This window comes from Schistocerca nitens, chromosome 1 (genome assembly GCF_023898315.1).
Source record: "Schistocerca nitens isolate TAMUIC-IGC-003100 chromosome 1, iqSchNite1.1, whole genome shotgun sequence".
Classification (NCBI taxonomy): domain Eukaryota; kingdom Metazoa; phylum Arthropoda; class Insecta; order Orthoptera; family Acrididae; genus Schistocerca; species Schistocerca nitens.
The window spans coordinates 712,549,452-712,563,539 of NC_064614.1; the positions used below are offsets into that span (position 1 = coordinate 712,549,452).

General features: G+C 40.8%; 1 protein-coding gene across 3 annotated transcripts in view; it reads right to left on the reverse strand.

Moving 5' to 3' along the window:
- Positions 1–14,088, reverse strand: part of LOC126259870 (dipeptidyl peptidase 9) — a 203,654-nt gene that overhangs the window by 152,602 nt on the left and 36,964 nt on the right. For all 3 annotated transcript variants that reach the window (XM_049956949.1, XM_049956939.1, XM_049956932.1), the window contains one exon: positions 8,280–8,420. In XM_049956949.1, coding sequence (XP_049812906.1) covers positions 8,280–8,420 — 141 coding nt within the window. The remainder of the gene's footprint in view (positions 1–8,279; positions 8,421–14,088) is intronic.

Sequence of the window (14,088 nt, forward strand, 5' to 3'; positions counted from 1 at the left end):
CCCGTGAACGAGAGTTTGATTTCTTGTTGCACAGCTGGATGAGGGGACGGCAATGCTACCATGACACTGGGCAATTTCTCAACCTCAGAGCTGAATTTGGGTTGCATGTCTGCAAGCCAATGTCCTACATGGAGAAAAATTGAGTGAGATATAGCAAGAACAGTACTGTAAGTGCCAGATGGTAGAATGCATGGCTTGCGACTAGCCAATAACTTGCGAGTGTCTGAGTAAGGAACTTTTTTGTTTACCTGGATCCTGGACAGCCCGCTCATCAGGATACATGGGACAATCTCAAGAAGAAGTGGCATGGTCTTCATTGCAGTTGATATAGTGGGGAGAAAGTGGCAGGCAATCGCCCTCATGTGCATCCCTACCACAGGTTACACATTCGGATGGGTGTTGACAAGTCATTCAAGTGTAGTTGAAACAATGACACTTTTAGTAGCGCCTCGGGTTCAGAATGTTCGGTTGGACGGTGATAACTTCATAGCCTGCCTTCTTCATGGATAGAAGCACCACTCTATCAAAGGCGAGAAAATGATTGTGTGGACACTAAGAAGGCATCTACCTTTTCCATTACCCAATGGATGGCAATGACAGCCTGATCAGAGAGGTATGTTTGGATTTCAGCCTCGGTCAGACCATCGAGCAGCCTACTGTAAGCAACACCACAGGAAGAATTCAGAGTTCTACGGGCCCTGACATGAATAGTGTAGCCGTGGAGAAGCAAAGTGACAAGCAGTTGTTGTGCTTGAGAATCAGAACTAGTCTCCAAAAGTGAAGTGCCGTTCCGTAAACGAGAGCAGGTTTCACAGGGCCAGCAACTGCATCAACACCTTTTTGAATAAGAAATGGATTTACCATTGTTAAGGACTGACCATCTTCACTACGTGAAACCACGAGGAACCATGGTGCAGCTGGCAGGGTCTTTGAATCATTAGCTTCATTCCGTTTACATTTCGTACATGTTGGTTGTTAAGATGATTGGCTCATTGTGACAAAATCCCCTATGATTTTCAGCGTCTGCCATGGCATGCTCCTTCCAACTGGGGGCCCCTCCATAAGGGGGTGCACCCGCCTTAGGTGACTGTTCACACCTCAGGTTACACCTCTCAAACACCTGACACAGGGACCGATCAGCAGTTTGGGAAGGTAGCAGCTCAGGCAATAGCCCCTCCCTGGGCCTGGCCTGTACCAGGGGGTATGTGCAGACCCTACCTGTCGACCCAGGGCTGGGAATTATGCATTACCGAGTCACCTGTTACACGTCAGATGCAAGGACCGGCATTCAGGAGTGTACAGGGAGGAAGAAGAAAAAGCGAAGCCTCAAATGCCAAAGCAAAAGAAGTATAGGAGAAGGTGAACGAAGAAAGGAAAAGGCAATGAAAAACAGTGGTGAGACTGTTCTTAAGTCAGCTACAGTCAATGCAGAACATTCCTGGAAACGTACCTGACATGTTCCCCAAGGGAGGGAAAAAGAACAGCAAGAGGATAGACATGCAGCACAGAAGGGAAAAGATGGTTGGTTGGTTGGCTGGTTGGTTGGTTGGTTTGGGGAAGGAGACCAGACAGCGTGGTCATCGGTCTCATCGGATTAGGGAAGGATGGGGAAGGAAGTCGGCCGTGCCCTTTCAGAGGAACCATCCCGGCATTTGCCTGGAGTGATTTAGGGAAATCACAGAAAGCCTAAATCAGGATGGCCGGACGCGGATTGAACAGTCGTCCTCCCGAATGCGAGTCCAGTGTCTAACCACTGCGCCACCTCGCTCGGTGGGAAAAGATGCTGCAAAGGCTGGGGCCCCAAGGTAGCCAAGCATGAACCTGCCAAAGAGTGGTGGGGCCCCTGGGGGGAACACCCATGGTGATAATTATGAAGCCTAAAGGCACAGTTTCAATTTGTGGCGACTTTAAATCATCTATCACTCTTCAATATAATGTAGATGTTCATTTGATTCCGCATCCAGAAGAGCTACTGGCTAAGTTATCAGGTGACCAGTTATATCCTAAGATAGCTTTAGCTGCTGCTCATGTATTACCCTTATATGTGGATTCAAAGAGTTTTACAGCAGTTAACACAGCTTTCAGGCAATCAATATAATATGTTACCTCAGAATAAAACCAGTCTTGGTTGCAAAGTTATTTAAATCAATGACTTGTTTCACAATTTTGGGGCAACATCAGAGAGTCTATAAAAACAAGGAGCCAATCAATTAGAAACAAACAGTGGAAGGGGCATGGCTGTATCTTGTATGACTACACAGATAAAATGAACTAAAAGTAATAGAAACTTACATAAAAGTAGCTGGATATCTGACCTAACCATAATAAAGCCATGTAAAATGGGAAATGGACACAACAGTAACTGGATCTGTAATACACTCATCATAAAAACACATAAAAAGCAAAGTGGACCTACTTAAAAGAAAAGAAGACACCCAGTGTATCATCAAGAAGGTACAAGAAAGTGGTGGAAACATTTCAACCAACATCGCATGCTACCCTGAGCACACCAGCTGACTCTACCACAGTAGTACAGAATAGGGCTACACTTACAAAACAAAAGCAGTATGAGCCACACACAGCACAATGTATGTTTGGCACGCACAAAAATATTACTGTGGCAGATCAAGAAGCAAAGATTGTGTATAGTGAAACAAGGTGCCCAAGTGGCATGTGTGACCGACGTAAGGCAAATTTACAAAATACGAAAACTACATAAGACTATTAACATTAAGATGTATGTGTGCAAAACATGTGATATACTGGCAGTCTTTTTTTCGTTTAACTATGTCCATTTTGCATTTTATGATGGATGGATTACGTATCCAGTTACTGTTACATCTATTTTCCATTTTGTATGGCTTTATTATGGATGGGTTACACATCCAGCTACTTTTATACAGGGTGTATCATAATTAATGGCATAAACGCACACAATTGAAAGTACACAATACTAGAAGCAAAAAAGTCTCAGTAAACGTAGGGTCGAAACTGCATACCTTAAGAGCTACGAGTAATTTTTCATCTTCGATACTGTAAAGCAAATCCCTTCTACTGCAGGCTCTTTGCTTTCCATATTTTGAGAAGTGATAATATGGGTCAAAACAAGAAAAAAAGTCCAGTAAACAAAGCTTGCAGTAGAAGAGATTTCCTCCACAGTATCGAAGATGAAAAATTGCTCATAGCTCTTAAGGTATGCATTTTCGAGCCTATGTTTACTGAGACTTTTTTCCTTCTAGTATCGTGTACTTTCAACTATATGTCTTTACACCATTAATTATGATACACCCTGTGTAAGTTTCTTTTACTTTTAGTTCATTTTAGCTGCATAGTTGTACAAGTGAGGACCATGCCCCTTCCTCTGTTTGTTTCTAATTGATTTTATAGACAATATGATGATGCACCAAACGCGTGAAACGCGTCACTGATATTAAATAACTTTGCAACCAAGACTCCTTTTATTCCAAAATAATTTGAAGCTGACTGCTGTAGCACCCTGCCACAAACAAATGGAAAGAAATTTTAACTTTGAAAGATATGAGTGCTACAACAACATTTCAAAAATACATAGAGCAGCTTATAGAGGGTGTACCACAATCTGGGAACAATATGAATGAAAATCGCGAAGTCCACCCAGTCGCAACAACTCAATAACTTATAACGGCTACCTGAGGGACACGAGAGTGAGTGGGCTTAGATTGAAATCAAGCAAGTATAGTTTTTCTAACCAATAGTTCAACACTTCAACCACGTACTGAGCAAAGATAGTCTCTGGTATATACACTGAAGCAATTAGTAATCTCCTGCACCCAAAAATTTGAAATTGTTTCCGTTGATCTTGAACAAGACAGCTTATTGTGGCGTTACACTAAATACTGTGCAGATATCATGATCCCTCCTCCAGCTTCTAACAAAAAGTGAGTCAAATCTCATTCAATTCCCACATGTTGTGCAGGATTCTTGAAGGTAGAAAACTGTTTGCCCCCCGCCTGCCCACATTCACATCAGGGAAGCATTTAGTCCTAAAGACATATGCTTTGCAGTTGGAATGGGTGCTGTGCTGTCACGTGAGTCCCCACGACAGCACATTGCATCCATATTACTAAATGGCTATTGCAGTTCACAGTTCCAGTTTCAGGTTGCCTATCTAACAGTTTCCAGAGGAAAGAGAAATCACCTTTTTCAATATTTCACATAGTTATTGACCAAATTTAAAAATTTTAAATGCTGTCATAATCTACTTATTAAGATATATAATCTTAAGACAAGTATTACAGTAAGGAATTGTGTGTGTGTGCGTGCCTCGAGGCAGCGTTCCTCACCACGAACATACACCCAGGTTATTGTGCTTCAGTATTTTAGATTGAAAGCATTTAGTGACTTGCAACAAACTTTACACATAATTTCAAACCCATTCTTAACTGTTTCTCACTTACATGCTTAACATCAAATATCTAACACATTAACTCGTTTGTAAAGTATTTAGAAGCTGTTTTATAAATGGGAGTTCGGTTCCTTAAACAATCAATGGTTTACTGGTATGCATCTATAACACTACCAGTGGGACAAGTGACATAGCCAAATAGGAAATGAGGCATTGTCTTATTTATAGTATCAAGAGAGTCAATATTTTCTAGTTTACAACAAAAGCACACATGCTCAGTGAATACAAGCTGTAGTTTTACTTTTTGACCCCCATACAAACCTATCACGTAAGACAGTGAAATGACTGCAGTGGTGGGGACCATTTCTGATCAACTACCTTGGTCAGATAGACTAGGATAAGATCCCCATGGTGGTCCGGAAGTTGGCTGCAGTCACAGATCAGGACCTGATGTTACATAAAGCAGCATGTTACCTGAAGCTCTGATGATCAGAGCACCAGCCCTAATTTACAGAAATTGCACCATAGATGTATTTCTCAATGCACCAGCAACTCAACATCGTCTGTGGGTACTTCTCCTGGCCACAGACAGGGTGACAATCACAACCACATTCCAGTAACACATCCTCAAGCTACTACGTGAGGCACACTAGGGAAGGGGTGGGGTCGAGAATGGAAGTGCTACTGGCAATGCATCAAGTAAAATGGCTGGACACTGACACTATCATTAGTTTGGACTTGCCAAACACCCATACAAAAGAAGCCTGATCCAGTGCAACATTAATCCCCATTGCCTACTCCAAATCACTCATGGTACCAGATGCGCAGAGACTTTGTAGCTCTATTCAAGATAGTTTGGTGTTAGGTGGTTACTCGCCGGTGCTCTCTCTAACTTTCTGCATGTTGATCAGATGCCATCATCATCACACACACCTACAATCTGAGCACTAGTGACAATCTGCACTCTAGAACAAGTGATACACACCAAAGTATCTAAAAATGATGCAGTTACAAGGGGAATTCTGATACTTTTGCAAAATTAAAGACATAGTGTCATCCAGAGTCATATTCAGAAACAAATCAGTTCATCAGAACATTCAAGGCCCAAGTGCACAACATGATGATGGCAACCTCTGCGGAAAACCAGAGATGCTTCCCCATTTCAGATAGATCCAAACCTAAACAGCGACAGTCCAGTTGAGAAGTTTAATGGCTGCAGGCACCATACCCTTTTTAATCTACTGTGTCCAACCCAGCAAGCCCAGTCCTCACAGCCAAAACCATACCACAATACTGCCTCTCTAATTTGGAATGTTATATACTGAAGTTGACACAGTGAAGCAGCGAGCAGACAACTGTACCTCAAGCATCATCACAATAAGCTCCAGTTTGTGACAACTAAGTGACGTTACACCCCCAGTAGGATCTCTTCAGTCCCAGGTAAACATCTGAGACTGCCATCACTGCCAGCTATTCCACCAAGCTGGTCAACTTCAGATATCATCTCCCCAACATCCACTATCTACATCCCCACATCCCCATGCCGTTGACACCAGCATGGCATGTTACAACCTCTAAACATGCCCTTGGGCAACACAACCAAGGTCACAGGCAACAGAGTATGAGTGGCCTACTGATATTGAACCACTGTCCTCAATTGCGAAGTCCCAACTCTACCAGAGGAATAATTCTCAGTTTAACTGAACTTGCTGTATCCAGCAACTCAGACCGAGACTACATACTCATTCCCATAACTGGCAGCTCCACATACTAGCACAAGGTTGAGAGTAATCAGCAATAAGCTGGAATAAGCCTTCTCCTCCTGCATGCTTACCAGATACAGTCCAGCTACCTTTCTGCTGATAACCTATGCTGACTGTTCCTGGTGTTTTTGGATTTCTAACAGTATTATGATGGATTTGGCCTTTAAAGAAAGACCCACAGTGTTCATCTTGTGTGTAATCACAGCCAGCCAGAAGCTTCTGTTTTGTGTCGAACTCATAAGCTGTACAGAGCTTCTAACCAGTGTGTGTTCAAATAAAGGGAATGGCAACCCGGTTCCAACAGAGCTGTTAGTGGGATGGCTGTCTCCCCTGCCCACTAACATAGCTGGCCCCAATTCTACCCTGAGCATTATGAACCCTTTGTGCCAGTTAATGTGGGGATGGTTTTAATATTCTGCCATTTCAGTTATATGACGACATACCTGTACAGTGGTTGTGATTATATTTGAACCACACATAGTTCCACATTCAGCAGCTGCAATTCCAGGGTCACTGCAGATACATTACTTAGGGATGGTCATTATCCCTCTTCGGGAGGGTTGGGTTGGGTTGGGTTATTTGGGGAAGGAGACCAGACAGCGAGGTCATCGGTCTCATCGGATTAGGGAAGGATGGGGAAGGAAGTCGGCTGTGCCCCTTGAAAGGAACCATCCCAGCATTTGCCTGGAGTGATTTAGGGAAATCACAGAAAACCTAAATCAGGATGGCTGGACGCGGGATTGAACCACTGTCCTCCCGAATGCAAGTCCAGTGTCTAACCACTGTGCCACCTCACTCGGTCCTCTTCGGGAAATAAATACCAGGCAGATTAGCAATTCATACCTGGTCATTCATTACACCCATTCTTGAAGCGACTGTTACCTACTTTGTTGGAACCAGGTTTTGATTTGGTTGTACTGCATATTATTGTGCAAGGTAATTCTAGCTTTGTTCACAGGCGCTAATTTTGATCCATGTTACATGCTGTCTTTAACATTTGCTCTCTATGGCCCTTTCAGTCAGTGACTTTACTTCGGTTTTAATGTCCACACACGAGAGGGTTCACAGCAAGACCTGCACCATTGGTGTTGAGCTGTGACACAAATGTTCTCAACTTTGTATTTCTGTTTCTACTCTCAAAACCCACCTACCTGCCTGTTCCCTCTACTCTAATAAAATAACAACATTCTTGTCAGTGGATAATATCTCTCCATCACTTCTTTTTTGTGTCAAACAAAGAGCATGAAAACCTAATTTCTAGGAAGCTCTTTACATATAACTGAAAATGTGCCACAGCTTAAGTGAAGATGTACCACAGCTTCCTCCATGTCTCAGTACTCTCATTTTTCCAAGGATGCTTCTATGGGTCAGTTACATATGATGGAGGTTGAACATTCAGCAAGAACAACCGCACTGTAATTCTTCAGGCTTTCCACGTGATCTGTGGACATTCCTGAGTTGTTGGGTGTACTGCCAAATATCTTAGTCTTGTTTGAAGTATATTTTGGTGGTGTGACTAGTGGCCTTCATCCTGATGATCAGTCTCAGGTAGCACCTGATAAAGGTGATAAGTTGCATCACTGAAATATCATGCAAAGAAAGCAATAGTATCTGGCATTAAACTCAACAACTGAAGACTGTTGATAACCATATTGCTCACAACCAGCCAACCATCTATTAACAAAACTTATTCAGCACACTAACAAACTACGAATTGTCTGCATCAGCTATTGCAAAATCTGAACTTTCCCCATTTATACTTAAAACTTCCATGAGGAGCAGGTTTCAAATCATTTTCCAGCTGTCCAGAAATAAATATTTTTCCTATATCATTCCACATGAATGCTGGGTTGGTTCCTTTGAATCCTTACAATCTTTTCCTAATTACCAGTATTATTTTTAATTATCTCAATGCAAAGTATATGTAAAACTAAATTTCTTATTTTGTCTTTTTCCAGTAATTAATGAAAAATCTAATATGAAACAGAATAATTCGATCACAGACATAGCACAGGTGTGAATAAAAGGAATTCAAAATGAATAGTAATAAAATTTGTGTGTGTTGCATTAGTCATGCAGAATTGAAAATTAGAATTGACATTAACTCATACCCACTCATCAACCCTGTATACCTGTCGTCTTGGGCTGCCACCAATACCCTTGGTAACGACTGAACTCCTCTTGCATGACATATGAAGGAATGCCGGCACTAAGTGGATCTTCAGCCAAAGTACGTCCACCCTTATGTGCAAACGTCAGTCGGTTTGTAGCACCTAAAGCAATTTATTATTCAGTAAGTATATTTGGCCTATAATTTCATTACCAGCATTAACAAACAAAATTTATGTTTAGGTGAATTTTTATACAGGTAGACCCCATTATACACCGATTCGTTATCTGCGTTTTCGCATATATGCCATTTTATATTTAAGTGCAGTACTGCTATCTATTAATAGTACACAGAAGTTGTAAAACGCTAGTGTATCTCAACGTGCATCTTCTGCCATGTTTGTCAAGATGTGAATCTTCAGTTCAAGTCGGCGGAGTTGGTTGCACTTGACAAGTTTCATATTTAAAGTTTGGTTTAAAACAAAGGAAAGCTAGTGTGCCTGTAGAGGGACAAAACTGTCTAAGGTCGTATTCAAGACAAACAAAGTTAGAAGTTTTGGATCTCTACGAAAAGTGTGAATGTATTGTTGACGTACAGCATGCTGTGGGGCTTAGTGAATCCACTGTAAAAATTATTCATGACAATACAGAATCAATTCAAAAAAACTGCTCAATCTTCAACTGTTCAGTCTTCAACTAAGTGTGATGAGAGTGACCAAATCTCATTTGGAGGCAATGAAAGGAATGGAAAAAATGCTAGGCCACTGGATTGAGCACCACAACCAACAGCACATGTCACTCTCTGGAGCTGGTGTTCAAGCTAAAGTCAATAGCGTGTATGTAGATTCAACAAAAGATGATGGTGATCCAGCACCTTTCTCAGCCAACTCAGGTTAGTTTGATCGTTTCAAGCATCGTTTTGGCTCTCACATCATTACAATGACAAGACAGGCAGCTGCAGCAGATCCAGTTGGAGCCAGTTTAAACAAACTGTGACAGGAAAGGACTATCCTGTGAATTTTGGAAATAAATGCCTAGCTATGCACATTCATTTCTATTGGAGAAAAAATAGCCCCTGGATTTAAGGTTACCAGTGACCAATGTATCCTTTTCAGAAGCAATGCTGCAGGGTATTGCAAATTAAAGCCACTTTTGATCTACCATTCTAAAATTCTAAAGGGTTGTGACAATAGCAAGCTGGGAGTTTACTGGAAAAGGAATAAAACAGGGAACGACTTCTGATATTTTTAGTGATTATTTTGTTTATGAACTGAATAGAACATTGGAACCACACTATGAGAAAAAAAAATCCTTTCAAAATTCTCCTCCTCCTTGATAATGTTCCCAGCCACCCAATTTCAGTTATCGATTCAAATGGCGAAGTCCTGATTCTGCCACCGAACATTACATCCTTCCTGCAACCAATGGACCAGTGAGTTATTTCTTCATTCAAGGAACACTATATGTTTAAAACTTCCTGCAGTGTCATAGAAGAATGTGACTAGAATGACGAAATTACCATCAAGGTTTACTGGTGATAATATTAAGATGGCAACTGGCGTTATTAGAGGCATACGGACTGACATTTCCACAAAATGTATGAATGGTGTATGGAGGGAACTGGGATGATGCCGTATCAGTGTTAGAACATGAAATGGTCAGTGATATCACCATTGCAGTGACAGTACCAGTATTATTTTGTGTTTAAGTGTTAAATTTTTATGTGTACAAATTTTGCATGAAAATGCTTTTCAGAAAGATGATAAACAGTTATTCTTGGTTAAAATATTAAGAAACTCTTGTATTTTAAACTTAATAGAAGAGTAAACAAAAACCTAACCCGTATTTTATATTAAAAAAATGGTACTATTTACTCAAATTTAGTGTGAGAGGCGATTCCACAGAATGTAACTATCGTGTATAACTGGATTTACCTGTACGTATAAAATTAAAGCACAAAATATTTAAATAGTATTCGATTTTACATGCTTTGGTAGAAATCTAATTTACTAGACAAACCTTTAATTTTGTTTCCTTAACTGCATTTGAAATATAAATAAGCCAAGGTTTCTGTTTTCCTTTTCAGGTTTCAAAGTTAATGAAATCACTACAGCATACCACCCTCATCATCATATTTTACAGAGTAACAGTGTCTCTACCTACTTTGTTCAACCAGTTCTATATTTCATTATTTGATGGTTTACATATCCTTGGGTCTTCTTCAATACTTCAAACAATCATTTCCAGCATCTTTCACCTAATATTTAAACTTCAAAAGTGTTTGTCATCTATCTGTTATGCCTCAGTATATGGAGGCAAAAAGTATATCTTCCCTTTACTATATCTTTGAAAATTTGCCTCTCTCTAGTTCAATTTGTTTAGGATCTCTGGTTTTTCCCCCCTGTTTGTTCTGGTCCAATCTGCTCTAATTACTCTCCTCCACATTCATATTTTTAAACTAATTGTTCACCTCTCACTTTCATATAGTGCAAGCAGCAAACACAAGCCTTTGTCTGTTTTCTCGCGTTTGGTTTTTAAGAGATTTCTCTTGTCTGGAATGCCCTCTAAACAAAGTAGTCATCGTTATCATCATGAACAGTTTACAACCAATGGCTAGGACTGTTTTGCAAATAACCCTCTTCATTTTACTCCATCCCCCACCACTGTCTGCCACAACTTTCACAACCTCACATTTTCTGTGAATACTCTTCTCCACTCCTTTCAGTCCACTATCCCTCAGCCTTCATCTTGGTCTTTTGCTCTGGAGCCTCAACTAATGCATCTTCCTTGGTATTCTATTGCATTCCATTCTCTTTACAAGTAGTAGGAGACTTCAAAAAGTATCACACATTACTGTAGCAGGCCAAGTAACTTTTATTGGATGCTGGACTACACTTCACAGTGACACAGATACATGACACTATTTTTCAACAAAGTCACAAAGCCTCTGTAAAAAACAGTTGGAACATACCACTAATTGTTCAATTCCTCAATGATGGAAATCCTATCCTTGGTCACAGGGTCATTCAATAACTGCTGTGTGGATATACTCATTGATGGAGAATCTGTGATTGCTGTAAGTCTGTTCCTCGATTGCCAGGACATTGTTCTTCATGGTCAATGCCGATGGGCTTCCTTCCTGATCAGCATCCCCCAAGTCCATGCGGCCTTGGTCGGATTGTTGGCAGCATTTCTCTCCAGCTTTACATGACATTGTGCTTGGACCATATACCACCAGAATTTCACAAGGTGAACCTGTATGCAATTTAGACATTTTGCCAATAAGAACACTGCTGTTTCCCATACTTCAACTTTGGAATAAGTTTCCAGCTGCTGCACAATTTCATTCACACACTGTGATGCACCTGTTAACTGTATCACAGCAGGACTGCATTTGCAGGGAACCCGAACTTTCACTCTCTTCTCACAATGGGCCAGTATTTTGCATGATGAACTTAGCTTAGCACGACATGTGTAACTTACTTTTTGAAGTCCCCTCATATATACCACTTAAGCCATCGTGACTCCATCCACTCCTATAAGGATATTTCCTTTGCTATCTCTCTGACTTCTTCTTTTCTTACCTGTCCATCCTTGTCACTGACGCTCTGCTTCTGTGGCACTTCATTTCACAGTTTTAAGTTCCTTTTCTTCACTATCCAACTTTCAGAAGCTTATGTCAGTACAGACAAATCATCATGCTCCTGACACTTATCACGAATACTACTGCTTCCCTGTCTCCCTCATTAACTTCCTCAATATTTCTTCCATTTATTTCCAATATGCTTGCAAGATACTTGAAGTTGTCAATGTTTTTCAGCTGCTTCCCTGCCAGCACGAGTCCTAGAGTAGTCCTTCCTCCTTCCTGATCATGACCATGAACTCGCTCTTTACTTCCCCACTGTTTCTTAAGTCATCAATGACAAACACAAAAGTAAGGGGAAGGTGACTTCCATTTAAACCCTCTTTCTTCCCTTTAACCAATCTCTCACCTCATCACCTATTTAATAAACCTTTCACTTACATTGGACATTGCTTTCATTCTATCAATTGCATATTTTTCTCACTTTTGTTCTCTAAGGCTTTCTGTACCTTACTGCCACACAAATTGTTATACATCATCTCAACTTATAGGAATGCCAGGAGCTTAAGTTGTCCATGCTATAATGTTTCTGCTGTAAGCTGCCTTACAATAACTGTTTTACAAAAAATCATTTATTTGACAAATCATTTTCAAAATTCAAACATCGTCAAATAGGGTCCAAATCAAACAATGGAAAATTCAGGATGAAATGTAACAATATTATGGAAAGGAAAGTTGCCACTCACCATATAGCTGAGATGCTGAGTCGCAGATAGGCATAACAAAAAGACTGTCACAAATAAAACTTTCAGCCATTAAGGCCTTCATCAACAATAGACATCACACACACACACACACACACACACACACACACACACACACACACACACACACACACACACGCGCGCGCGCGCGCGTTTGCGCGCAAAAGCAACTCACACACATGACTGCACTCTCAGACAACTGAAATCACACTGCGAGTAGCAGCACCAGTGCATGATGGGGGTGGTGACGGGGTGGGGGAAGGAGGGGGCCAGGGGGGGATAGTATGGTGGGGGTGGCAGACAGTAAAGTGCTGCAGGGTCCATAAGACATAATACACTCATCCCAACATTTTGCCTTTTGTGAAAACAATTTTACTGTAAGTTACGCTGTTCAGTGTCTCCAGCAATATTTATTTATTAATTGCTTCTTCTATGCTTTGAAAACACTTCCTTTTCAGATAACTTTTCAATCTTGGGAATAAAAATAAGTCACGGGAGGGGAGGGGGGTGCAGGTCCAATGAGTGGGGTGGGTGACAAACAGTTTTCATTTGTTTTCTGGCCAAAAACTGCCTTACCTTCAATATTGTGTGTGCAAGGGTGCTGAAAAAGCCAATCTACAGATTGTCAAATAAAGGTCTTTTTTTCTCACTGCTTCATGTAATTGTTTTAGCACTTGAAGGTAGTAATATTGGGTAACTGTGGTACTGTAGGGAACACATTCACAGTGGTGATCCCCTTAATGTAGAAAAAAAACAAACAAAAGTGTCTTCAAATGGGATTTCACCTGCCCTGCTTTCTTTAGATCTCTGTGATGGAGTCTTCCACTAACTAGACTGATGCTTGGTTTCTCGGTCATATCCATAACATCACAATTTGTCACTTGTTATGACTTTTGCATCAAAATCCGGATCAGTTTCTAACTATCCTTTCACTTCCCCTCACATGCACTACCAATTGCCTCTCTGGTTGTCAGAAAGCATGCACGGAATAAATTTTGCTGCAACACATTTCATTTTCAAATCTTCAGTCGTAATTCATTGGCATAAATTCCAGGATATTCCAGGCATTTCCATGAATTTACTGATTGTTCTCTGACAATCAAAGATGATCAAAACACAGATTCTTTTTCAATGTTCATTCGGGAAGTCTTGGGATGTGCCAGTCATGATTCATCTTCAATTGACATTTGACCATTGTTAAAATGAGAAAACCACTCATGAACTCTTGTCTGGCCCAAAGCTTCCTCCCCACATGCTATCGGAAGCATAAGGACAGTTTCTATTGCTGATTTCCCTAACAAAAAAAAAAAAACAGTACCTGATGTTAGTGTGTTGGTATTTAATGTCTGCATTACAGTGTCAGGATGACAATGAACATTATACAGCAATGCTGAATACAACACAGGGTGTGTTGGCACCTGTGCTGTCCCAAGAAATTAGCCATGGCACAAAATGCTTTAGAAGATGGAGACAGAATTTTATTCT